Raw genomic sequence first — 27058 nt, forward strand, 5'->3', positions numbered from 1 at the left:
GTCACCCTGGGGCAGGGGACAGGAGAACGCCGAGAGGAAGGGGAGCGCACAGGGCGATGATCTCCTGTCACCCTGGGGCGGGGGACAGGAGAGCACCGCCAGGAAGGGGAGCGCACCCGGAGCGGCTGCGGGGACACGGCGGGGATGCAGCGCACGGGGCGGGGACACGCGTGGGGCAGGCGGGGGTGGCCGCGGGGTGCGGGGGGGTCGGGGTGCGGTGCCGGCCGCCATTGGCTGCGGCGGGCTGATGTCACGGGCTGCTGTCACTTAAAAAGCTCCGCGGCGCCTAACGGGCTGGGACACGGGCTGGGACACGGCCGGGACACGGCAGGGACACGGCAGGGACACCGGCTGGGACACGGCCGGGCCGGGAGCGGAGCGGTGCCCGGTGCCACAGCCGAGCGGCCCCGCGCCTGTCCCGCAGCTGTGCCGCATGTGCGGCTCCCGGAGCGGCGCCGCGGCCGCGGAGCCCCGAGCGGAGCCCCGAGCGGAGCCCTGAGCGGAGCCCCGAGCGGAGCCCCGAGCGGAGCCCCGAGCGGAGCCCTGAGCCGAGCCGAGCCTCCCCCGCCGCCCCGGGGCTGTCGCCGGGCCATGGCCGAGGCGGGTACGGAGCTGCCCGGGGGCAACGCCAGCGCCAACCAGAGCGCCGCCGACCCCACGGTGTCGCGGGACGTGTGGATGGTGGGCATGGGCATCCTGATGTCGCTGATCGTGCTGGCCATCGTCTTCGGCAACGTGCTGGTGATCACGGCCATCGCCCGCTTCCAGCGCCTGCAGACCGTCACCAACTACTTCATCACCTCGCTGGCCTGTGCCGACCTGGTCATGGGGCTGGCCGTGGTGCCCTTTGGCGCCTGCCACATCATCATGGAGATGTGGAAGTTTGGGAACTTCTGGTGCGAGTTCTGGACCTCTCTGGACGTGCTGTGCGTCACGGCCAGCATCGAGACGCTGTGTGTGATTGCCGTGGACCGCTACTTCGCCATCACCTCCCCGTTCAAGTACCAGAGCCTGCTGACCAAGGGCAAGGCACGTGTGGTCATCCTGGTGGTGTGGGTGGTGTCGGGCCTGACGTCCTTCCTGCCCATCCAGATGCACTGGTACCGGGCAGACCATGAGGATGCCATCCGCTGCTACCAGGACGAGATGTGCTGCGACTTCTTCACCAACCAAGCCTACGCCATCGCCTCCTCCATCATCTCCTTCTACCTGCCCCTCGTCGTCATGGTCTTCGTGTACGCCAGGGTCTTCCAGGTGGCCAAGAAGCAGCTGCAGAAGATAGACAGGAGCGAGGGGAGGTTTCACACCCAGAACAAGGAGCAGGAGCAGAAAGGGGGAGCCGGGCACCGCCGTTCCTCCAAGTTCTTCTTGAAGGAGCACAAGGCCCTCAAAACCCTGGGCATCATCATGGGCACCTTCACGCTGTGCTGGCTGCCCTTCTTCATCGTCAACATCGTGCACGTCATCCAGGACAACATCATTCCCAAGTACCTGTACATCCTCTTGAACTGGCTGGGCTACGTCAACTCTGCCTTCAACCCCCTGATCTACTGCCGGAGCCCCGACTTCAGGTACGCCTTCCAGGAGCTGCTGTGCCTGCGCAGGTCCGCCCTCAAGATGTACGCCAACGGCTACTCCAACAGCAACGGCAGGAGCGACTACAACGAGGAGGACAACGGCTACCCCCTGGCCCCGGATAAAACCTGCCAGCTGCTCTGCGAGGAGGGCTCCTTCCCTCGCCCCGAGGACTTTTTGCACGGCAAAGGTACTGTGCCCACCGGGGAGGGTGCTGGGGGCTCGGGCGGGGCTTGCGCGGAGGAGCCTTTGCAAGGAAAATCGCCCTCTTTTCATAGGAATAGTGATTCTTTTCTAGAGAGCGATTAAAACCTAACAGCTGCGAGAAACCCCAAACTCAGGCTCTGCCAAGCGGGGCTGGCCCTGGCAGGGCAGAGAGGCTGCTGGCAGCTCCCCTGGTTTTGGGGCACCACCCCGGGGTCCCTCAGGGGGTGGGGGATGCCAGGCTGTGCAGAATGCTCGTCCCCAGAGGGACTTTCTGGCCGTGGCCGGGACTGAAGTGACCTGGGACTGAACGACCTTGCTGGGAGCCGGGAGCGGGGCTGGACGCCCCTGCCCCGGTGGGACAGCTGCCGGTGCCTTGTCACCGCCCCGCTGGTGGCTCTGGGAGCCCTCCTGGCCAGGAGGGCACCTGGGGCGGGGGCGGCACGATTGTCCAGCCCGGGGCACTTTGCGGAGATGGCAAAACCCCTGAATTTGATCTGCGACAAAGCGGCGGGGAAGGGATGCAGGCAGCGGGGCGGGCTCGGGGCTGCCGGCTCTGGGACAGTTTGATCACAGCCCAGAAACTGTGAATGCTCTCTGGGGTTTTGTTCTGCCAAGTGCTACGGGACTTTCTGTAGGGAAAAAAAAAAAAAAAACGATAGAAATAAACGGAGCGTCTGCCTAGAATGTGAGCCTGTGACTGTGGGACTCAGGAATGTGGCACTGGGAAGTCGAGTGACACCCGGCTACAGTCACAGCCCAGCCAAAAGCTCGTAAAGCGCCCGGTTTGTTTAACTGCGAGTCTCAGATGACAGCGAGCCGGGGGAGGTGGCACGGGACGGGGTCCGGGTTTTCCGTGGCACCCTGGAAACGCCGCTCCGACCGCGGCACGGCTGCAGGTCCCTTGGGATAGGATAGGACAGGACAGGACAGGACAGGACAGGATAGGATAGGATAGGACAGGACAGGACAGGACAGGATAGGGATAGGATAGGATAGGATAGGATAGGGATAGGATAGGATAGGATAGGATAGGATAGGATAGGATAGGATAGGATAGGATAGGATAGGATAGGACAGAACAGTCCCAGGCTGGAGAGGAGCAGCGATTTGGGCTGGGGGCTCACCCCGGTGTGACACGCTGGACCCGCGGCCGGCAGGGTGTGCAGTGCCGGGTTCTTTCAGGAATTCTCGGGAAAGGGGTAGGAAAAGCTGCTCCCGGGACCTCTCGTGCCGCGGTGTGCGGGGGATGCTCGGGGATGCTCGGGTGTGCGGACCCTCCGCATTTCCATGTGCTCGCTCCGCACCACGGGGCTGTTGGTGGCATTGTCGTTGTCGTGGTCAGTTTTGGGGTGCGGGGCTCGCTGGGTGCCCGGGAGCCCTGTGTGGGTGCCGAGTGGCCACCCGGGGCTGAGTCCCGGTGCAGGGGGAGGCAGAGCGGCTTTGGGGCAGCCGTGCCCGTCCCGGAGGAGCCGGGGCTGGAGCGGGGCTGGAGCGGGGTTTCTGGAGCGGGGTTTCTGGAGCGGGGTTTCTGGTGCCGACACCCCGGCAGTCCCTTGGCTGCTCTGAGCACTCGCCCCGAGCGCTGGTGCCGGCAGGGCTGGAGGGAATCCCCCGGCCGGGAGGGGACATTGCTGCTCCAGGTGTGGCCACAAACTGCTCGAGCTCTCGGGGCAGAACGCAGCGCTCTGGGAACTCCTGCTGCTCCTTTTGCTCTGTCCCAAAGTGCTGCTGATCCTGCCTGGGGAGGAGGAGCAGCTCCAGGAGCCCTGTGCTCCCCAAGCCCCGTGGCTGCCTGGGCTCCTCTTGTCCCCTGCGCAGCCCAGCAGCGCAGCAGGGACAGGGAATGTGCCCGGAGCCCTTCCCTCGCCCTCTGCCCGCCCTGCCCTCACCTGCTGCCCGGGGAGCGGTGCCAGCAGTGCCCCAGGCGCTCGGAGTGCCAAGGAAGGGTGACACGGTGACACTTTGTGGCGTGAGAGGCCGCGGGGCAGCCCCGCGGATAAGCACGGACAGGAGGAGGGCAGGAGAGGGGCTGGAAGGGATGGAGAGAGGCTGGAAGGGATGGAGAGGGGCTGGAAGGGCAGGAGAGGGGCTGGAAGGGATGGAGAGGGGCTGGCAGTCGGGCACTGCTCACTCCATGCTCCACTGGCACTGAGAGAGAGCTCAGAGGATGTGCAGGGGTGGGGAGGTGGTGCAGGTACACACTCGGTGTAGGTGCACACTCAGTGTAGGAACAAAGTGTAGGATCACACTCGGTGAAGGTACACACTCGGTGTAGGTGCACACTCAGTGTAGGAATACACTCAGTGTAGGTAACACAGTGTAGGAATACACTCAGTGTAGGCACTCACTCAGTGTAGGCACTCACTCAGTGTAGGCACTCACTCAGTGTAGGAATACACTCAATGTAGGAATACACTCAGTGTAGGAATACACTCAGTGTAGGAATACACTCAGTGCAGGCACTCAGTGTAGGAATACACTCAGTGCAGGTAACACAGTGTAGGAATACACTCAGTGTAGGCACTCACTCAGTGCAGGCACTCACCCAGGGGCTGCAGATGCAATTTAGCTCCTTGCAGGCTGTGATTATTAACCAGCATTCAGGGGAAATGAGCATTAACCTCTTGATTGCAGAGATCAATATCTCTGCCTTGCTTTATCTCCTCTGTCACTTGATCTGCTGCCAGTCCCTGCTGCTCTGCCATGCCCAGGGCACCGTGGGTTTGAGAGGGCACAGAGGGGTGAGGTGTCCCACAGTGCTGGGCTCAGGCCAGCCCCCAGCAGGCTCCAGTCTCCCCAGTTTGAGGCAGGGCCCTGTGGCACAGGGAATTCCCATGCCCACATCTCTGTTGTGGTTTGTGTTTTCACCATGATGGATTATTTGCATTTCGGTAGCGCTGGCGGAGCAGGGTTTGTTGTCCAAATAATTGTTCTCTTTTTTTTTTTTTGGCTTCCTCTTCTTACTTCAAATATTGTGGCTGTGGGTAGCCAAAGCTGAGAGATGAGCAAGTGATTATTTGCAGAAGCACAACAGCACCCAGAGCACGTGGCTGTGGAAGGGACAGGGAATTTTGGGCTGTTCGCACTGGACAAATGAACTCGGTGCTGCAAAGCTCAGCTGCACTGCCAGGAAACCTCAAGCTTGCCCTGGAGTCTGGGTGTTGAAGAACTGCTTTCTTTCCTATAAGGCAACATTAGTAAAACTGGTGAAATATAAACTGTGCAGTTCTGGGGGCAGCTGGAATCAAAAGAGAGAAATAGTGGAGGAAAAAATATTATGGCACTACCAAAGCCAAATCTTTCCATGGTTGGGGAAAAAAACAACTAAACCCTGTTAAAATATTTTATATTAAAAAGTTTTATAGACATATTAAAAAATGGAGCATTGGAGTCAGGAGTTGCTGTTTAAATTGGATTTTAGGATTTTACACTGGCAGAGTTGGCTCAGGTTAAACACATCTGATAAAACACACGTTGGTGACTTCATTGGAGGGAAATCAGTGACAAACATTAAATTCTCCCAGCAAACAGAGCAGGCTGAAGCAAACACTGTGCTGCTGGCTGTACCTCGTGCCACTGCCACAGAGGAGGGGACAGAGGGGACACAACCCCCAGGTGCTGCTGTGCAGCCAGCTGGAGCCTGGCCCTGCATTCACTGCTTCTATCCACCTTGGCCAAGCAGATTGTTTTTGTTTTTAAAGTCTTGGTGGGGTGAACATCACAAACACAGCTTGGGTGTTGTTACAAAAGCCTGGCCTGGCTGTGGCTGCTGCCTGGGACTGGGGAGCTGCAGTTTGCACAGCAGGGCTGTCCTTGCTCCATCATCCCCAGCACAGAAAGCTGCTGGGTTGCACCAATCCTTCCCCTCGTGAGCCTGCCTGGGCAGCCAGGGCTGGAAATGCTGCTCGCTGTGGCCCTGGGGAGATGTGGAAGTGAACAGGGAGGAGGCAAAAGGCGCCTGGAAGTGTGGCTCGAGTGCCTTTTTAGGAGTGGCTGTTCCCAAAGTGCCTCAAATCCCAAATTGTTCAGCAATTCCTGCAGTCCAGCACTGCCCACAGGTGCATCTTGCACTGTCAGGGCTGTGCCTGCCCCAGCCTCACCTGTGGAGCTGGACTCTGTGTTTGGAGTTTGTTTTCACATTCTTTGAGCTTTCAATGCAGCATCAGCCTCATTGCATGGCTGAGACAATTAAATATGGTAAAAACTCACTTATAATGAGCTTATCTTTACTATTTCCCACAGACCCCACCCTGGGGCTCAGCTGAAGGTGAGGGCCCAGCACAGCAGAGAGGGAGGGCAGAGATTTCAGTTCCTAAATGCCCCCAAATGTTTGAAAATGGACCAGAGATTAGGAGTGTGGAAAACCCCATTCCCCTGGATCTGGCAGCTGGAATTGTTGTGTGTAAAGGTGCTGAAGCACAGAATTTAAGGGGCCACTGAGATTTTTTTTTTAACTTTCTCCATCATGAAAAAAAGTGTATTTGCTGCTTCTCCATGCATGCAACTTCAGTTTTGCCATTTTCCCTATGGCAGGAGCACCCAGCTGGATTTCTGTGCAGTATTTCCAGTGCCAGGGAGAGTGGATTGGGAAATATTCACTTGTTTCCTGTCCTTGGTAAGGACATTTTTGCACAAGTGCACGTACAGGTCTGTGTGTGTGTATCCATTATCTATATACAGCAATACTTAGAGCTGAACATAAACAAGGAAATGTAAAGGGTTTGCTGTGCCAGATAAGTACAGAGATGAAGATCTCTATGTTCAAAACTCCAAGTATTTACTGCAGGTCCTACTGACTGACGTGTTGAAATAAAGAGGATTTATGGGATTTATGCTGTAGTCAAGTGTCCTTGCTTAAAGCCAATTTCTCCCATATTTCCCAGCATTTTCCTAGTGAATCCTTCAGGGCTGATTAAAGAAAACCAACACCTCCAGGAGCAGGGAGGAAACACAGTGTGGACAAAAACTTCCTTAATTTATTATTATTTATTATTTATCGTTTATTATTTATTATTTGTTATTTATTATTTATAAGTTATCATTTATTTATTATTTATTACTTATTATTTATTACTTATTATTTATTACTTATTACTTATTATTTGTTACTTGTTATTTGTTATTTATTTATTATTTGTTATTTGTTATTCATTATTCATTATTCATTATTTATTCATTTTTTTTAATTTAAATTTAAACTTAAATTTTAATTTTAATTTTAATTTTAATTTTAATTTTAATTTTATTTATTTGCTATTTTATTTATTATTTATTATTTATTATTCCAGTGCTCTGAGCCCTGGCAGGGGAGGAGGCCGTGGATGCTCAGCACTCTCTGGTTTTCCCCCTCCCACCAGGATCTGCAGACAGGGGTTTAGAAACCCACCTGCTTCCCTGTTTGGGCTGGCAGCCCTCCTGTGCCCCTGTGGCAGCACTCCCAGCAGCTGGCAGGGTTTAATGCTCTGTTGCTGCCACCAGTGCCAGCATCCCCCGGGGCTGGGAGGGAGCTGCAGCCTCCCCAGCTGTGGGGGTTTGGAATTTGGGCTGGGGGAAGGTGAGGGGGTGACCTGTCCTGCAGCAAGGGGGTGGCAGCAGCAGCCCTGCCTGCCCCAGGTTGCCTCATCTGGGAAAAGCTCCTGGAGGTGTTTGTCTGGAGAGGTCCCAACCTCCCTCCTGGTCTCTGTTACCCGGTGTCCTGCTGCCCCTCCTGCTGCAGGCGGGGGTGAGGAAAGAGCAGGAGTGATGCAAAGCAGGATGCCAGCCCAGAATGGTGCAATGATGAGGATTTTGTGTCCTCTGTGCCACGGATTGAAGCCTTGGCAGCAGAGGACACTGTGCCCTGCACATTTTGAGGCTTCTCCTTTCCAGAAACAGCAGCAGGGAATTGTTGTGCAGCTCAGACAGGGAGATTGCAGCAGGCACTTCCTGCCAAATTACAATAATTTGTGCTTTCAAGGGATGGAGAGCCCCAGCCATGGCTGACTGCAGGAGGAAAAAATCACTCAGGCCTTCAGCATCCGTGGGGGAGCAGGAGCTGCCACCCACCTTTCCCCATCCCTGTTACAACAGGACATTCCTGACAGGGAACATTTCACCTGGAAAGGTGCTTGGGCTTAAAAGGTGCTTAAAGCCAGCCCTTACTGCCCCTGAGGATGCCAGCAGCCCCTCCTGGCCCTGATCCCCCCAGGAATGCCACAGGAAAGGCCTTGGGGAGCCCCACTGGCAGAGCCTGGGGCTCACAGACACAATCCCCCTGGGGCTGTGCTTTCCCTGCTCCCTGGGGCTGTGCTTTCCCTGCTCTCAGAGCTCCCCTTGCCTCCGAGCTGTCCCAAAGGGATTTTTCTGTCTGTAGAGCTGCTGGTGCATCTGAAGGCAGCTCTGAGCCTGGCTTGGCTCTCTGAAGGAGCTCATGAGCCCCTCTGGGGTCAAGGCAGGGCTCAGGGCAGGATTTGGGCTCTGCTGAGGCCTCAGCCCCAGGCCAGGCTGGTTCAGGTTTATCTCAGCATCGCAGGGCTGGCTGTGCTGCTGACACTGCTCCTCCCAAAAACCACCATCAGCAACAAGTCCTGATCCTCGTGAGGCAGAGCTCAGCTCAGAGGGCTGGAGCAGAGGGTGGCAGCCTGATCCCAGCCTTCCCCAGCAGGTGAGGGCAATGGAGAGGGAGGAAAGCTCTGAGAAGTGAGAACAGATTCCCCTGCGAACTGACCCAGTTCCCCCACAGATATTTTGGGGCTGCCACCAGCTCTGCTGTGTGCAGACACACTTCCTCTCACCACCACCATCAGAAAACACACACAGCTCCCACTGAGACATTTCATCTGAGGGCCAGACTGCAAGAAACTTATTTAGGTCTCCAGTTTTTCTCAGAAAGAAAAAGCCACACATTTCCACTCACGTGTCAAACGCAACGGAGTGGGACTCTCAGACTCTGGAATCCTGAAACCCCAGGGATGTTTTGCACTGCTTCTGAAGTCTTCAAGGCTGCCTCACACTGTGCTGTCCCATGGGACCTGCATCCAACAGCCACCAAGGAGGTCAAGTCCTGACAGGCACCATTTATCTGATTCCACTGTGGCTTTGGGGGTGATAAGAAATGTTTTCAGCAGCGTGGTTCTTGCTTCAGCTGCAAGATATCAAGATGAAGCTGTTCCCACCCAGGGATGAACAAGCATTTCCTTCAGCCAAGCAGAAAAAAAAAAAGAGGATTAAGGAGAGGTTTTTCACACTCGCATACACTTGAGAGGAAAAAATATTTACATGAGGGAGAAAGGACTTGGCAGGGCCTCCCCAGAGGCCATTTGCTGTTTATGCATTTCGCAGGCCTGGGCTGAGGCTGCAGAGCCTGGGCCTCCCTGAGCCACTGGGGGATGTTTTTAGGGCTGGGAGATCCCTAAAACCAGGGGGATTGTGTTTGTGAGCCCCAGGCTCTGCCTGTGTGGCTCCCTAAGGCCTTTCCCTTGGCATTCCTGGGGGATCAGAGCCAGGAGGGGCTGCTGCCATCCTCAGGGGAAATAAGGACTGGCTTTAAGGTAATTAAGTTATTATCTTAATAATAACTTAAGATAATAAGTTATCTTATTTTAACTTAAGTTATAAGTTATATAAGTTATAGTTATAAGTTATATAGTTATATCTAACTATATAAATAGTTATAGAGAACTCTTTTAGGACAGGTTTGGATGTCCAACGAGGCTCCTATCAGCTCTGCCATGAAAGTCATAAATCCAGCACAGACTGGTGGTGGGAAGAGAAGGAATCGATGGAGAATTGTTACGTGGAAAGATGGATGCAACCAAATAGAGAGACAAAGTAAACTACAGCCCAAGGAGAGTGTAAAAAGATGGAGAAACAATTAGAGATGAGAAATCAGTCCTAGGAGGGAAAATGACTCAAGCACCAGCAGGAAACTCAGGAGGCTGGATCCCCTGAAAGGGAGGGAGAGGGAAGGAATGGATTGCAGAAGAGGAAGCAGGGCTGGGAAATGCTGTGAGAGCAGGACCTGCATTTCAGGGCAGGATCTGCATTTCAGGGCAGGATCTGTGTTTCTGTTCAGGATCTGCATTTCAGGGCAGGATCTGTGTTTAAGGGCAGGATCTGCATTTCAGGGCAGGACCTGCATTTCAGTATAGGATCTGTGTTTCAGAACAGGATCTGTGCTCCATGGCAGGATCCACATTTCAGGGCGGGATCTGTGTTTCTGTTCAGGATCTGCATTTCAGTGCAGGATCTGCATTTCAGGGCAGGATCTGTGTTTCTGTCCAGGATCTGTGTTTCTGTGGATCTGTGTTTCTGTTCAGGATCTGTGTTTCAGTTCAGGATCTGTGTTTCTGCCCAGGATCTGTGTTTCTGTCCAGGATCTGTGTTTCAGTTCAGGATCTGTGTTTCAGTTCAGGTTCTGTGTTTCTGCCCAGGATCTGTGTTTCTGTCCAGGATCTGTGTTTCTGCCCAGGATCTGTGTTTCTGTGGGTCTGTGTTTCAGTTCAGGATCTGTGTTTCTGTCCAGGATCTGTGTTTCAGTTCAGGATCTGTGTTTCAGTTCAGGATCTGTGTTTCTGTCCAGGATCTGTGTTTCAGTTCAGGATCTGTGTTTCTGCCCAGGATCTGTGTTTCTGTCCAGGATCTGCATTTCTATGGATCTGTGTTTCTGTGGATCTGTGTTTCAGTTCAGGATCTGTGTTTCTGTCCAGGATCTGTGTTTCTGTGGGTCTGTGTTTCTGTCCAGGATCTGTGTTTCAGTTCAGGATCTGTGTTTCTGTCCAGGATCTGTGTTTCAGTTCAGGATCTGTGTTTCTGTCCAGGATCTGTGTTTCTGTGGGTCTGTGTTTCTGTCCAGGATCTGTGTTTCAGTTCAGGATCTGTGTTTCTGTGGATCTGTGTTTCAGTTCAGGATCTGTGTTTCTGTCCAGGATCTGTGTTTCAGTTCAGGATCTGTGTTTCTGTGGGTCTGTGTTTCTGTCCAGGATCTGTGTTTCTGTCCAGGATCTGCATTTCAGGCAGGCAGCCTGGCTGGTGCCTGTGCCCTGCCACGTCCCCTGTGTGCTCCCGGAGCCCTGGGGGATGATGGCTGCCTCTGGAATGAGCAGTAGCTTTGCTTCCTTCTCAGGGCTGCCCTGCTGCCTGCCAAGGCATGGCTGGGAGGGCGTGGGGCAGGCGTTCCTGTCATGCTGGAGCCAGGGATGCCTTTGGGGTGAGTGTGTGACAGGTATGGAGACAAACCAGGACAGCCGCCCTGTCCCTGCTGGCCTCGGGGATAAGGAGGTGGGAATGGGGAATCACAGAGCCACTGAGGCTGGGAAGGACCTCTCAGAGAATCCAGCTCAGCCTCTGAGCACATTGCCAGCCAGGAGAGTTGAAGGGGAAATGGTTTTTTTCCCCATGGAAGGGCTGTGGGAAGGGGTTGGGTCCCTGGGATGCTGCTGGGCTTTGGCATCACCATCACTCCCAGGAGTTTTGCTGGTCTTAATTTGCTCTTTGTTTGTCATCCTGAGGTCTCCACAAAGCCAGCCAGGAGCTGTGGTGTGTTGGGAAGGGACAGGCCAGCATTGTCACCTCTGTTGGTATGTCCACCATGCAGATTTCCTGTGTGACCAGGGCTGTGGCCCTGCTGTTTCCCTGGGAGCACGAGTGTCACTGTCACTGTCACTGTCACTTGCTGAGGTGGCTGATCCATGGGCAGCCCCAGGGGATGAATGGAGGGACCCCCAGCTCACTGTGCCCCAGGGAATTCCAGACTTCCCACGGGAAGGTGGGAACCCACGGGCTGGGGGCCTGGGAGGGACCCTGGCTGTATTAGGGATGCAAACCATGGTCCAAATGTCCATTTTTCAACGGGACACTTCTGAGAGAGATCCTTTGTTAATAATGGAATAGGTTTTCCTTCCCCTGAAAAAAAGACTACCTTGATTAGGCATTGCAAAATTCAGATGATTTGCAACATGCATTGTTGAATTTTTCAGGTGTTTGTTCTATTCCTTACCCAGCCCACAAATTACTGCAAGGAAAATTAAGTTTTAGAGAAAAAGCCATGCTAAGTGAGGATCCTTTGGGTGCCACCACTAACAGGAGCCCTTGGAGCATGGGGATGTCTGTCCAGGGGCCATGGCCACCCTGAGAAGGAGCTGCCTGGGCTGTGCAGTCCCCAGGCAGAGATTGTGCTGTTAGAGACACACACAGCACTTGGAAAGGCCAAAATGTCCCTCCAGGCCCTGGGTGTGACTCCTCAAAACTTCCTCAGCCCTGTCTGAGCCTTGTCAGTGGCAGGAAAAGAGAAAGGCAGCGTGAAGGTGTCACCCTGCTCATGGTGACAAACAGCAGGGCCCAGATTAGAAACCAGTCTGTGCCCTGGTGACTCACAGGCCAGCTCAGTGCCACCTGCCACTGCACCTGCCAGGACCTGCCTCTGCCCCCTGCCAGGACCTGCCATGCAACCCATGCCTGGCAGCAGCAGAAATCCATTTTATGTTGTATTTTTTAGGATGAAACCCTTCTCTTCCTTTGCTGCTTTTGGGGTGGCTGTGAGACAGCTGCCACCATCCAGATCACAGAGGGGATGAGACTCAGAACTGGACCCCCAAATCCTTCACTCCAAACGTGCAACTCTTGCCATGCAATAGTAGAAAACCATTTTATGTTGTATTATTTTAGGATAAAACCCTTCTCTTCCTTTGCTGCTTTTGGGGATGGCTATGAGACACTGAGATCTTCCAGATCACAGAGGGTATGGGACTCAAAGCTGGATCAGACACAATCCTTCACTCCAAACATGTAATCCTTGCCTGGCAGCAATAGAAAACCATTTTATATTGTATTTTTAGGAGGAACCCCTTCTCTACCTTTGCCACTTTTGAGGTGGGTGTGAGACAATGAGATCTTCCAGATCACAGAGGGTATGGGACTCAGAGCTGGACCCCTAAAATCCTTCCCTCCCAACGTGCAATCCTTGCCTGACAGAAGTAGAAATCCATTTTATGCTGTATTTTTTCAGTCTTTAAAAGTGTCTGCAGCCCCTGCCAGCTTGTTCCATGAACCTTCAGTACCTGCTGAATTCTCCTCCTCCTCCCTGATGGACCAGGTTGTGTTTGCAGGAGCTTTCCTCTTTCCCCTCCCCTGGGTGATTCATCTGAGGGTGCATTGCATCAATGCAAATGGGGCTGAAAACGGCAATTTCTGTACAAATGGTAATTCCAGGAACAGCCAAGCCAGGTCCCAGGCTGATAATGGCAATTTCTGTACAAGTGGTAATTCCAGGAACAGCCAAGCCAGGTCCTCTGGGGCTTTGCTCGAGGAAATAAATCCCTGTGGGTTTAGCCAGGAGTTCCAATTCTTTTTTGTTACAATTAATAAGAGAAACTTGTGGGTTTCTGAAAGGATTCTCTGCTCCAGCGCAGACCCAGGGATGGTTTATCCTGCTCAGAAGTGGCCTGGAAGATTTTCAGGCTGTGTCTTTGCAGAAGGGAGGGGTGTCCACTTCTTCCCCGGATAAAAGAGTCCAGGACAAACCAGAGGGACATAATTTCCTAAATCTGTGTCTCCTGCCCCTGCCAAGGCAGAGGGACATCACCTCCTCCATCTGTGTCTCCTGCTCCACCCTGCTTTCCCCACAGGAATCCTCACCCCCATCCACGGCTCCTTCAAAGGATGGTGATGGGAATAACGAGCCCTTTGTTGTTAATAATAGAGACAATCTGGAGATGAGCTGCTGAGGGATTACAGGGCTGCTGGACTGGTTTTGGAGGTGAGAGTAATGGAGCTGAATAAATGCGTGGAGCTGAATAAATCCCACCCGCTCCTCCTTTCATCTTCCTTACATGGAGCTCACTCAAGTTTGGCTCCCAGTAATTTATGGGAAGTTCAGTTATTCCCACACCCCTCTTGCTGATCTCTGTGCACAGAAACCACTCTCATTGCACAGCACAGGGGGTTTTTTGGCCACTTTACGTGATCCTGAGCCCTGCTCTGCCCTCCTGCCTTTGCAGTGAGCACAGGGCCAGGTGTGGAGGAACCAGAGGATTCCCCCAGCTCTGGGGTCCCTCAGATTTCGGTGCTGTCGTAACTATGAAGCTGATTTAAAATAAAACACGCCTAAAAAATCTCCCATATCAGACCCTCGGAGGGCTGTAGCGAGCCCCTCGAACTCTCCTCCCATTCCTACACAAACCTTGGGACCACCCATTTCCAAATGAGGTTTCGGGTGACTGCTGGGCTTCTCAACCTCCCTAAACGGGAGGGAAATTACAGTAAATGAACGAGCAAAATGAAAACCTTGTGTGCCCTTAGCATCCCGCCCCTGCCATTTTGGCACATTGCTGCACTCTTCCTCCTGCAAGGAGTGTCTGTGTCATTGCCAGCCCCATCTCTGGGGTCAGGAGGAGGGACTGGCCCTGCTGCTCTGCTGAGAGCTGGGGCTTGCCCTGGAAAGGGGGCGTGAAAAACGCCAATTAAATTGTTTTTAAGAATTTTAAAGTTTAATAGCAATAAAATGGTTATAAAAATAGGAATACCATTAGAATAGGAATAATTTGGACAATTTGAATTAGGACAATATGAGACAATAGAAACAAGGAGTTACAGACAGTCTGGGTACCTCTTTCTGGGTAAAATAAGCCTGAAAAAGGACCCACGTTAACAGAGGATTAACCCTTAAAAACAATAACCTGTTGCATATTCATACACCTCATCCATGATGCATAAATTCCATTCAAGCACAGGATTCTGTCTGGGCAGGGTCAGCTTCTTCCTCTGAATCCTGACAGCATCGTCCTGCAGAACAAGGTGGGAAGAAGCTCATTTCTCCTGATAATGGGGCAATAAATTCCCTTTCTCTGAAATATTCAGGTGTCCTGTGGCTGCTACCTCACGAGTAGTGAGTAGTACCTGCGAGTCCTTTCTTTAGAAAAGTCTCCTACAGAGCATAGTTTCTATTTTAACATTTTGTTGTAATCTAAAACTATATTTAACACACTAGTTAGGAGAATTAATACAGCATCACTTTCTAACACAACACGTATAATATTCATTTTGATATTCACTTCATTTTAATAATAACTTTATGACACAACACATATAACATTTCACATTATTATTATTATTATTATTACATATAACATTTCACAACATTATTATTATTATTATTATTATTATTATTATTATTATTATTATTATTATTATTATTATTATTATTATTATTTTCATATTATTTAACAATACCAATCATAAAATACTCATTTTTCAGAAGGGGACAAGGCAAGCCCAGGCTCCAGCAGTGATGTTGCTGCCAGGGGCACAGAGCAAGGGCTGCATCCATCAAGTGCAGCAGGTCACCATGACTGGAACCATGAGATCACCAGCTCCACCCCACAGGGAAATCTTTTTATATCTCCCTGATAGATGCCAACCATTTGCTCAGTCCCTGCAGCAGGGGCTTGCCAGGGAGCAGAGCAGAGAGCCCAGCCCTGGTGCTGGGAGCTGGGCTGTGAAAACAGGCAGTGTTTGCCCAGGTGTGATGGGTAAACAGCCCTGGGTGCCTGGCCCTGCCTGGCTGCTGGGTGTTGTGTCTGCCTGTGATAGCATCAGCACCCTCTGCCAGCCCAGCTGGGCTGTGCTGAAACAAAGCTTGGGGTGAGCCCAGCCAAAGCAAACCAAAGCTTGGGGTGAGCCAAACCAAACCAAAGCTTGGGGTGAGCCCAATCAAACCAAACCAAAGCTTGGGGTGAGCCCAATCAAACCAAACCAAAACTTGGTGTGAACCCAACCAAACCAAACCAAAGCTTGGGGTGAGCCCAGCCAAACCAAACCAAAGCTTGGGGTGAGCCCAGCCAAACCAAAGCTTGGGGTGAGCCAAACTAAACCAAAGCCTGGGGTGAGCCCAACCAAACCAAAGCAAAGCTTGGGGTGAGTCCAGCCAAACCAAAGCAAAGCTTGGGGTGAGTCCAGCCAAACCAAAGCAAAGCTTGGGGTGAGTCCAGCCAAACCAAAGCAAAGCTTGGGGTGAACCCAACCAAACCAAAGCAAAACTTGGTGTGAACCCAACCAAACCAAACCAAAACTTGGTGTGAGCCCAACCAAACCAAACCAAAGCTTGGGGTGAACCCAAACCAAAGCAAAGCTTGGGGTGAGCCCAGCCGTGCTGGATGGAGCCTTTCCCACACAGGTTCAGCCCTGGCAGTGTTTGCCAGGCCTTGGCACAGCTCCTGTGCTCCACCCTTTGATGTGGGTGAGAAGGATCAGAGGAAAATTGGGATTTTCTCTCAGTAGCAGCTACTTCCAAGTGAGCCATTGCCTGAGGGGATTTTGGGAATGGGGTTTGAGCTCTGCAGCAGCTTTGGAAATTGTTAGTGGGGATGTGTTGCACAAGAGGCCAGCTGGGGCTCTGTCCCTCTCCCTGCCCCTGTAATTGGGCATTCCTGACCTGCTTGTCACTGATTTAATGGGATGGAAGATCCACAAAACTCCTCAGGAGCAGCATCCTCCAAAATCTGGTGATTGAACCATGAGTTGGAATTGCCAGGAATTGCAGGAATTGCAGGAATTGCCAGGAATTGCAGGAATTGCCAGGAATTGCTAGGAATTGCCAGGAATTTCCAGGAACTGCAGGAATTGCCACTCCTGCAGGCTGAAATGAATGTGTTTGGATTGCTGAAGTTCCATGAGGAGGGGATGGAGGGAGAGCTGATGGATGCTCCACCCTGGGCAGGGAATTCCTGAGAGTCAGGACACGCTGCTCAGGCTGCAACAGAAGATTTTCCTCCTTGTCCCCAGGTGGGAGACAGCGGCATGAGCAGGTGGAGAGGATATCCCTGGATTCTGTGCTAGGAAGCAAACCCTGGGCTGAGCACTCATTCCCCAGGCACTGTTGGATTTCCTAGAATAAAAATCCTTCTGCATTTCCCCCTGACACTGAGGTATTTTGCATAAAACAATCAAGCTGACCACCCCAAGTCCATTTACAAGTTTTCCAGGAACTCCTTGGGGCAGTCAGAGGAAATCAGAGTTCAGGGCTGGATTCCACGAGCGATGACGCCAGGCCCGGGGAAGGATTTTTAATCCAAATGTTCACAAACGCTGCTTTCTTACAATGTGGGATGTTTCTGGTGTGGATCCCCTCCAGGCATTCACAGGCACCTGCTGATAATCCCATTTCTGTCAGATCCCTGGCTCTCTCCCACCTGGAGGATCAATGTTTGTTGTTTTCTTGGGAGGATTTGGTGGTGTCTCCATGCTTTTGGCATTCCATGGCCTCCTGAGCTTGGCACACAGCAGTGCTCCTGCCTCTGGGTTCCCCAGGGCTGCAGGAATGGGGAGAGAACCCTGGGGACCATCCCAGCATCCCACCAGAACCCCCTGCCCCAGCAGGGCCAGGGAGAGCAGCTTGGCAGAGCTTTGTGCTTGGATTGTGGCAGGAGGGAGATGAAATCCCACCCCGGATCTTCCTTTGTGTGGAGTCAAGGCAGATGGAGAATTCCAAATCCCACCCCAGATCTTCCTTTGTGTGCAGCCCAAAGGCAGGTGGAGAATTCAAAATTCCATCCCAGATTTCCTTTGTGTGGAGTCAAGGCAGATGGAGGAGAGAATTCAAAATTCCATCTCAAATCTTCCTTTGTGTGCAGCTCAAAGGCAAGTGGAGAATTGAAAATTCCATTCCAGGTCTTCCTTTGTGAGGAGCCCAAAGGCAGGTAGAGCATTCCAAATTCCATCCCAGATTTCCTTTGTGAGCAGCCCAAAGGAAGATGGAGGAGAGAATTCCAAATTCCATCGCAGATCTTCCTTTGTGAGGAGCCCAAGGGCAGGTGGAGAATTCCAAATTCCATCCCAGGTCTTCCTTTGCGTGGAGTCAAGGCAGATGGAGGAGAGAATTGAAAATTCCATCTCAGGTCTTCCTTTGTGTGCAGCTCAAAGGCAGGTGGAGAATTGAAAATTCCATCTCAGGTCTTCCTTTGTGTGCAGCTCAAAGGCAGGTAGAGAATTCCAAATTCCATCCCATGTCTTCCTTTGTGAGCAGCCCAAGGCAGGTGGAGAATTCCAAATTCCTTCCCAGATTTCCTTTGTGAGGAGCCCAAAGGCAGGTGGAGAATTCCAAATTCCATCCCAGATCTCCCTTTGTGAGCAGCCCAAAGGCAGGTGGAGAATTCCAAATTCCATCCCAGATCTTCCTTTGTGAGCAGCCCAAGGCAGGTGGAGAATTCCAAATTCCTTCCCAGATTTCCTTTGTGAGGAGCCCAAAGGCAGGTGGAGAATTCCAAATTCCTTCCCAGATTTTCCTTTGTGAGCAGCCCAAAGGCAGGTGGAGAATTCCAAATTCCATCCCAGATTTCCTTTGTGTGCAGCCCAAGGCAGGGGGAGGAGGGGACCTGTTGCTCCTCCAGGGAGAAGGTTGTTCTGCTCATTGTTAACTTGTTTGGCTTGGGTTTAAGTCCTGTGTTCGCTGGAATACCTGCAGAGGAAATTGGGTGTAAGCCAGGCTTAGGGACACATCTACACTCTGCTGGCATCACACCAAGGAAAGGAAATGACAGTGCCACAAAGCAAGGGGCAGTGTTGCCTGCATTGGTTTAGGGGGGACATTGGGATTAAACCCTTCCCTGTGAGGGTGCCCCATCCCTGGCAGTGCCCAGGGACAGGGTCTGGAGCCCCTGGGCCAGTGGGAGGTGTCCCTGCCATGGCAGGGGTGGCACTGGATGGTTTCAAGGTCCCTTCCAGCCCCAGTCATTCCATGGTTCTATCCCTGGTCCCTTGTCCCTCTGCTGGGAACAACATTCATTCTGTTAAATGATTCACAAACCCCACAGGACCCAAAGCAAGCAGCGTCCTTCCACTTCCCCAGAACTGAACAAAGAAGAAAAAACCCCTCAGAAAAGCTGGGACAAGGGAAGGAGAGGGAAATGGGATAACAGAGCCTTTAAAAGCCTGTTGCTTTGCAGCTGTTCCCGCCCTGGCTGCTTTCCAGAGGTGCTTGGATGATCCTCTGCCTGGAAAAAGGGAGTCCTTCAAACCCATCACTTGATGGGGACACTATTCCTCAGCAAAGGAGATGAAAATCCAGGTTTGGGGTTTAGGAATGGAGCTGCACCAGTGTGGGAGCCAGGGATCTTCCCTCAGGTGGATTTGAGTGATATCCCAGTGCTGGGAGACCCTTCAGGTGGGCATGAAGGGCACAGAGGACTTGGACCTCCAGAGAAGTTTGATGCCACAGGCAGCAGCAGATACGTGGAGTGAGTTTGGGCTGGCTCGTGGGGAAAGCTGGACATGTGCTAAGAATTGGGAATTTATGTCCCAGTCTGGCTTTGTGGCTGCTGGACCAAGAGCTCAGCTGGGCTGTGCTGGGCTTGGCACAGCAAACTGGAAGGATGAGCTGGAATTTTTCCTTTCCTAGACAAAAGTGATCATAAACCAGACTGAATCTGGGACTGGGACACTCTGGGGTTGTTTTTTATGCTGCACCTTGGCTTTCTATCAGGCATTCACAGGTTTTTCTTTCACCTGATGGTTCCTCTCCTGTTGCTGAGCCCTGGGGTTCCTCTCACGCTCTGCACTTGCAGCAGATGCTGTTTAAATGTTCCAGGAGGAGCTGCTGGCACATGGGGGATGACAGGTTGCAGAAACAGGATAAGATAGCAGGAGTTTCCAGGGAAAGCTTGGAGAGGCAGGAAAGGAAAGGGGGGACAGTCTGGAGAGGGCTGTGCCAGGCTTGGCTGGGTTGTGAGAGCCCCGTGGAGGTGCAGACGGTGCAGGGCAAGGCTGGCAGATTTTCCTGGTTCCTGGAGGGCTGGAGCAGGAAATTCTGTCTTGCTCTGCCCTCATTCCACCCTGGATCCCTGGATTGCTTGGGGAGGAGCTGCTCAGCTGCCTTGCAGGGAGCTCCATGTCCGTGGACATCCAGCTCCTGTGGAGATTCCACAGGGTACAGGGCTCAAATGGAGTGAAGCAAATATAACATTGATGGAATCAGAGATTCTCAGAATGGTCTGGGTTGGAAGGGACCTCAAAAATCATCTCGTTCCATGGCAGGGACACCTTCCACTGTCCCAGGTTGTTCCAAGTCTCATCCAGCCTGGCCTTGGGCACTGCCAGGAATGCAGGGGCAGCCCCAGCTGCTCTGGGCACCCTGTGCCAGGGCCTGCCCACCCTCAAGGGAAGGATTTCTTCCCAACATCCCATCTAACCCCGCTCTCTGTCAGTCTGAAGCCATTCCCTGTGTCCTGTCACTGCTGTTCCTGCTGATTTGCAAAACCACTTAGTGCAAAGCACTAAGACAACCCACAGAGAATTTGTTTTCCTCTTCATCCTCTCCTTGACCCCTTGGGAAATGTCCCCTGGGAGCCATTTCAAGCTCCTGCCGTGACTCTGTGGGCAGCAATCCATTCCCATTGACTGGAAAGGGAATTCTGACTTTCCCATCAGCTCCTCACCCTGTGCAATGGCTGTCCTTGAGCCTGGGATTAATTAGGACTAATGACCAATAACATCATCACCGGGCTTCCACCTCTCCTAGGAGTGTCCTGAACCAAAATAAGGCAATGGAAAGGAGAGGATTCCAGCTGGGAAGCTGTTAACAAGGCTGTGCACCCCTGGCTTGGTGGGGTGTGGCTGATCCATCCTGCTGAATCCAGGATTCCCACAGGTGTCCAGGCACTGCTCATTACCAGAAGGCTGCAAGGTTTCCTCAGCCAACTTCTGGTTTGAGTATTAAGGTTTGCCTTGTGAACCTTGAGGAATTCAGCTCCCAGGGCAGAGGAAATGTTGGAAGGGGTCAGGCGAGCTGTGCTCTGTCCGTGTCACTGGGAGCAGCCAGCAGCATTCCAGGACAACATCTGATTTTGTGCTTTTACGAGGCAGATGTTTGGGAGAAGGGCTGTGCTGTTTATTCCAGCTGCCATCTCCCAGCCCTGCTCCCTCTGCACAGAGGAGCCCATAAATAAAAATTCTTGGGGTTTTGCCACCATTTGGGCAGCCCTGCCTTCCATCAGGGCCTGCTGCACACCCCCTCCCCCTGCACCTCACTTTTACAGGGGAATAAATCAGGGAGGGCTAAATCCTCTCTCAGAGACACAAGGATAAATCCGGGAGGGCTGCGCTGACGTCGGCGCCGCGCTGGAATTGCAGAAGGGAGTTTGATTCCTTTATTTCAGGGTTCTGCTGCTGATTTACTGCAAAGGAGTTTGGTTCCTTCATTGCAGAGCCCTGCTGCTGATTTACTGCAAAGGAGCTCGGGCTCAGCGTGCCCTGGGACTCAGCAGCAAGGCAGGGCTTGCTCTGGGGGGCAGAGCTGATGGCAGAGCTGTTCCATGGGTTTGGCTGGAACTGATTCACAGAATTCATAGAATGACACAGAATTCACAGAATCTCACAGAATTCACAGAATCACACATAGTCACAGAATCACACACAGTCACAGAATCTCACAGAATTCACAGAATCACACACAATCACAGAATTCACAGAATTCACAGGATTCACAGAATCACACAGAATTAATAGAATCACACACAATCACAGAATTCACAGAATCACAGAATCACACATAGTCACAGAATCACACACAGTCACAGAATCTCACAGAATTCACAGAATCACACACAATCACAGAATTCACAGAATCACAGAATGACACACAGTCACAGAATCTCACAGAATTTACAGAATCACACACAATCACAGAATCACACAATCACAGAATTCACAGAATTAATAGAATCACACACAATCACAGAATTCACAGAATCACAGAATGACACACAGTCACAGAATCACACACAATCACAGAATCACACAATCACAGAATTCACAGAATTAATAGAATCACACACAATCACAGAATTCACAGAATTCACAAAATCACACGGAATCACAGAATTCACAGAATTCACAGAATCACACAGAATGAATAGAATCACACACAATCACAGAATTCACAGAATCACACAGAATTCACAGAATCACACACAATCACAGAATTCACAGAATCACACACAGAATTCAGAGAATCTCACAAAATCACACAGGATCACACAGAATCACAGAATTCACAGAATCACTGGGTTGGAAGAGACCTTCAAGCTCATCCAGTCCAACCCAGCCCCAACCCCTCAACTGAACCCTGGCACCCAGTGCCACATCCAGGCTTTGTTAAACACACCCAGGGATGGGGACTCCATTCACCTTCCTGGGCAGAACATTCCAGAACTCCTATCAGACTGTGTGGCCTGCATTTGGAGCACCACAGAGCCATTATTGTGACCACCTTGTGGTGAGATATCCAGGATCATCAACTTCCTTTGTTTTCCTGGGCAAAGCCAAACCAGGATCTGAGCTCCTGGAGGGATGGGGGTGATGAGCAGCACCATCATAATGAGCAAAACTCCCTAATTACAACAGCAGCAATTAATTAAACCACCCCAGTGGTGAGGGATGCAGAGCTGGAGACAGAACCTTGCTGAGCTCTGTGGCTCCATTTCCTGAGCACAAAAAATGGAATTATTTTGGAGCGTCCCCTTTTCCTCCCCACTTGAATGCCACCAGTGGCTCTGCCCTGGGAGCTGTGGGGAAGGTTCAGGTTTCCTTGGAAGCTGACAGGCACCATCTATAGGATTGCTGCAGAAGAGGCCTCGGGCTCCCAGCTGATGAAAAAGGGCAGAGGAGCTTCACCCTGAATTTCCAGATTTGTTCTGGAGAAACTCCAGCGTGCTCAGCATTGCACGGTGCCCAAAGGCACAGCTGCCCTCGCCCATCCTGCATGGCTGGGGGCTGCTGCTCCTTGGTGCCCTGAGGGGATGCTGCCTGTGGAAATTGCTGGAATTGCAGAGCTGGGATTATTTCACACAGGGATTTCCTGAAGAGCTCATAATCTGCAAAATTTCCGGTTTTCCTCGGGAATTGTAGGGACGGGACAAGGGGGAATGGCTTCAAATCAACAGAGGTGGGATATTGGGAGTAAATTCTTCCCTGAGGGGATGGGGAGGCCCTGGCACTGGTTGGGAACGAAGAAGGAGGGGAAGAAGGGAGCAAGGAAGGAAAAAAGGAGGGGTGAACACAATTTGCAGGGCAGATGGAGTACAAACAATGTTTCTTAAGAGATGCTGGCAAGGGAAACTGGTGCAAATCATCCCTGTCACGTTGCAACTTCATCCTTGATTTGCACAAGAAATACAACTCCAGTTTGGATACCCAGAATTCTTCCAAGAGAGGCATTGTGTTCCCAAAGAACAGATATGGGGTTTTTTTTTACCTCTCTGCAGACCCATTTTGGCTTTAAAGCTGTTTTCTTCTCCTACACACACAGATGATAATCTTTTACATGTCCTTATTAAAAAATATCACTTCCAGAAAATAAAAACACTGGCATATTCTGTACTTGTTCCTTTCTCTATCTCTGAATTAATTTCCCATTTTTTCATCTGGCTTGTCAGTCATTTCCTATCTCCACAATCGAGGAAAGAGGTTTAATCTCTGTCTCCCGGCTTTGGCATCCAAATCCCTCCTCTTTCCCAACCTCTCTGTGCTAAATTAACACTGTTTTCCTTTCTCTTTGTCCCCCCACAGAGATCCCTGGATGCCCAGGAATGGTGGAGAGCTGAACCAACCTCTGTTGCTCACCACCCTGAGCTGTGAGGGCTCTGCAGAGATGGAGTGGGAGCACAGCCTCTCCTCCCTGAGCCAGGGGATGCTGTGGGAAGTGACTGCCTTGGCAAGGTCCTCATCCCACCCCACCACGCAGCACCGCCAGGAGAAGCTGGGCAAGGACCACCAAGGGACCAGGAGAGGCTCTGAGAGCCTTGGAGGACACCGGGAAGCCACGGGAACTGAAGGAGGGGGTGTCCAGACCATGGCAAACGTGCTGAGGGGTTTTTCCCCTTGGAAAAGCCTTTCCAGAAGGGAGCACCAGGCCCAGTGTGGGCTCCAGCTGGACTGGAGGAGGCACAGCCAGGTCTCAGGGCCAGGTCAGGAGCCCAGCAGGTGATGGCAGCCTGTCCCCTGCTGGGTGGGGATCCAGCTGCAACAGGAATCTGTCCAAGACCAAGAGACAGCAGCGTGGAGGATTCCTTTGATTTATTCTGTGCTTGTTTCTCCTTCTGGTGTCTTCTCTGTCTACCTCTTCTCCTCTAAGAGCATGGATGGCCCTGACAGTCACCAAGGAGCAGGAGGATTGGCACAGGGCAGGAATGGGGCCTTTGTTCTCTCCTTGCTTCACAAAAATCTCAACTGTCCTGCCTTGGGAAGGCTGGGACCTGGCAATCCTTTCCCTGCAGGAAGTCACATTTCAGCAGGACCAGCCACCCATGGGAGCCAGGATTTCCCACCTGAGGCTCAGAAATGGCAGAACATCCATGGCAAAACATCCATGGCACAACATCCATGGCAGAACATCCATGGCAGAACATCCATGGCAAAACATCCATGGCACAGCATCCATGGCAGAACATCCATGACAAAACATCCATGGCAAAACATCCATGGCACATCCATGGCAGAACATCCATGGCACAACATCCATGGCACAACATCCATGGCACATCCATGGCACAGCATCCATGGCAAAACATCCATGGCACATCCATGGCACATCCATGGCAGAGCATCCATGGCACAACATCCACAGAACAGCATCCATGGCAAAACATCCATGGCACAACATCCATGGCAAAACATCCATGGCAGAACATCCATGGAACAACATCCATGGAACAACATCCATGGCACAACATCCATGGCACAACATCCATGGCACATCCATGGCAGAACATCCATGGCAAAACATCCATGGCAAAACATCCATGGCACATCCATGGCAGAACATCCATGGCACATCCATGGCACAGCATCTATGGAACAGCATCCATGGCAAAACATCCATGGCACATCCATGGCACATCCATGGCACAACATCCATGGCACATCCATGGCAAAACATCCATGGCAGAGCATCCATGGCACAACATCCACAGAACAGCATCCATGGCACAGCATCTATGGCACAACATCCATGGCACAACATCCATGGCAGAACATCCATGGCACAACATCCATGGCAGAACATCCATGGAACAATATCCATGGCACATCCATGGCAGAGCATCCATGGAACAGCATCCATGGCAAAACATCCATGGCAGAGCATCCATGGCACAACATCCATGGCACAACATCCATGGCACAGCATCCATCCCTCTCCTGCAGCTGTGGGAAGGAGCACACCGAGCTCCTGATTCTGGATTGTGGAAAACTCATTAAACAGAGGAAGAGATGGAAGGACTTACAGCCTCAGGCAGAAAACAGCAGGAAAAACTGGCTGGAAACCATAAAAACGTGCACCTTGGACTGACAGGTGGTGGCCCAGCTGCAGCTCTGTGGTCACTGAGCTGGTACTGAACTGTGGGAGCCCCATCTCAGACCTTCCCCCTCGGGCTTCCAGCTGCAGAACCTTTCCCTTCAGTGCAATCCTATTTATTTATTTATTGTCTCGCTGCTTGATGTGAAGCTGCTAAAGGAGCCCCCTCCCCACAAGAGCCAGGCCTGTGTGAGGGCCCTGAGCAGAGGGGCAGGACACAGGGACACCTCCCAGCACTCCAGGAGCCACCTCCTGCTGAAGGTCCTGCTGTGGGAGGTGTTTGGACTTGGTGCTCCTTGAGGTTCTTCCCAAGCAAACCCATTCTGTGGTTCTGTAAGAGCTGAAAAGGAGCTCCCATCCCTGGCCCTGGATCCCTGGCAGTGCCCAAGGCCAGGCTGGACAGGGCTTGGAGCCACCTGGAATAGTGGAAGGGGTCCCTGCCCATGGCAGGGGTGGGAATTAAATGATCTTTAATGAATTGAATGATCTTTAATGAATGAAATGATCTTTAATGTCCCTCCCAACCCAAACCATCCTGTGGGGAGCAATCCCTGGCAAGGACAAGTGCTCAGCCCAGCAAAGCCCAGCTCAGCTCTGGCAGTGGGGATGCTCCAGCATTGCTGTGGGGATGTACTGGGAACGTGTGGGGAACTGAGCCCTGCCCTGCCTGGGAAGCCCAGCCAGGGGCTGGAGCTGCAGCCCTGCATGGGGAGCTGCCCTGGGGAGCTCTGGGTGCAGCTGCAGCACCACGGGGAGGGTCCCAGCTCTGCTCCTGTCACTGAACAAATTCCTCCACCAATAAAGAATGGAAAGCGCTGCTCTTCCCACTCTTCTTTTTCCCAGCTGCCCCTGGATGGTGGGAACACAGGAATGCCAGGGCAGTTTGCGAGGGGCTGGATGCAGTCAGGAAAAGCAGGGGACTCGAGCACAGAGTGCGCCAGGGCAGAGCCCTGCAGGGATTCCTGATGCTGGGGGGTGATGGGTGCCAATAACTGCAGGTAAAAATGGGCTGTGGGACCAGGCTGAGCAGCAGCAGGGCCCTGGGGTGGGGCTGCAGGAGGAGGAGGCACCACACAAAACCAGGAGGAGAAAAGAGGGCGATGAAGGTGCTGAGCATGCCAAGGCTTTTTCACAGGATGGCAGCAGAGGAACCTGCAGTGCTGCGGCCCTGTGCTGTCCCCTGGGCTGGTTCTTCACCCAAATCTCCTTTAAATCTCCAGATCAGCTCCTTAATTCCTCCTCCCCATCCCTGCAGTTCTCCTGGCTGAGCCAGGGCAGGGTGGCAGTGACAGCGTTGCAGCTCCCCAGGAGCGTTCGCCAGGGGAAAAAATCGGTCCCCAAACAAGGAAATCATCAAAATGACACATTTCCAACTGAATTAATGATGAGACAATTAATCATCCCAATTAAAACCAGTGGAGAACCTGGAGAGCCCTAATCCATAAAGATGCTCCAGGCAGCAGCACCCTGGGGTTTCACACTGCCCTGGCAGGAGCTGCAGGCAGCACTGCCAGGAGAAATTGGGAATTTTATCCCAGGACAACCTGAAAGGAGAATTTGGGAATTTTATCTCAGGACAGCCTGAAAAGGAGAATTTGGGAATTTTATCCCAGGACAGCCTGAAAAGGAGAGTTTGGGAATTTTCTCACAGAACGGCCTGAAAAGCTGCACAGGTGCCTGTGGAGCCACCCCCTGCTAAAATGCTCATCCCTGGTGTCTGTGGACATTCCCAAAGTCCCCTTGTGTGCCACCCACCCACCTCAGAGCCTTGCCCAACCCCTGCAGGCAGGGATGGATTTCTCCCAGAATGGATTTTCCTCCAGGATGGATTTCCCTCAGGGTGGATTCCCCCAGGGTGGTTTTCCTCAGGATGAATTTTCCTCCAGGATGGATTTTTCCTCCAGGGTGGATTTTCCCCCAGGGTGAATTTCCCCCAGAATGGATTTCCCCCAGGAT

General features: G+C 52.2%; 1 protein-coding gene across 1 annotated transcript; it reads left to right on the top strand.

Moving 5' to 3' along the window:
• The first annotated feature begins 298 nt into the window (after positions 1-298).
• On the top strand, positions 299-25918 carry ADRB2 (adrenoceptor beta 2). Its single transcript, XM_071443602.1, has 2 exons — positions 299-1765; positions 23317-25918. Exons 1-2 carry the CDS (start codon positions 592-594, stop codon positions 23349-23351), a joined length of 1209 nt encoding a protein of 402 aa, XP_071299703.1. The 5' UTR covers positions 299-591; the 3' UTR covers positions 23352-25918.
• Positions 25919-27058: the final 1140 nt, after the last annotated feature.

The sequence above is a fragment of the Agelaius tricolor genome, unplaced genomic scaffold (assembly GCF_023055355.1).
Source record: "Agelaius tricolor isolate 1412-34295 unplaced genomic scaffold, bAgeTri1.0.p SCAF_18, whole genome shotgun sequence".
Lineage (NCBI taxonomy): Eukaryota > Metazoa > Chordata > Aves > Passeriformes > Icteridae > Agelaius > Agelaius tricolor.

Coding starts and splice junctions, on each gene's coding strand:
- ADRB2 (XM_071443602.1), top strand. CDS start 592: ATGGCCGAGGCGGGTACGGAGCTGCCCGGGGGCAACGCCAGCGCCAAC. Junction 1,766..23,316: donor GGACTTTTTGCACGGCAAAG/GTACTGTGCCCA, acceptor GTCCCCCCACAG/AGATCCCTGGATGCCCAGGA.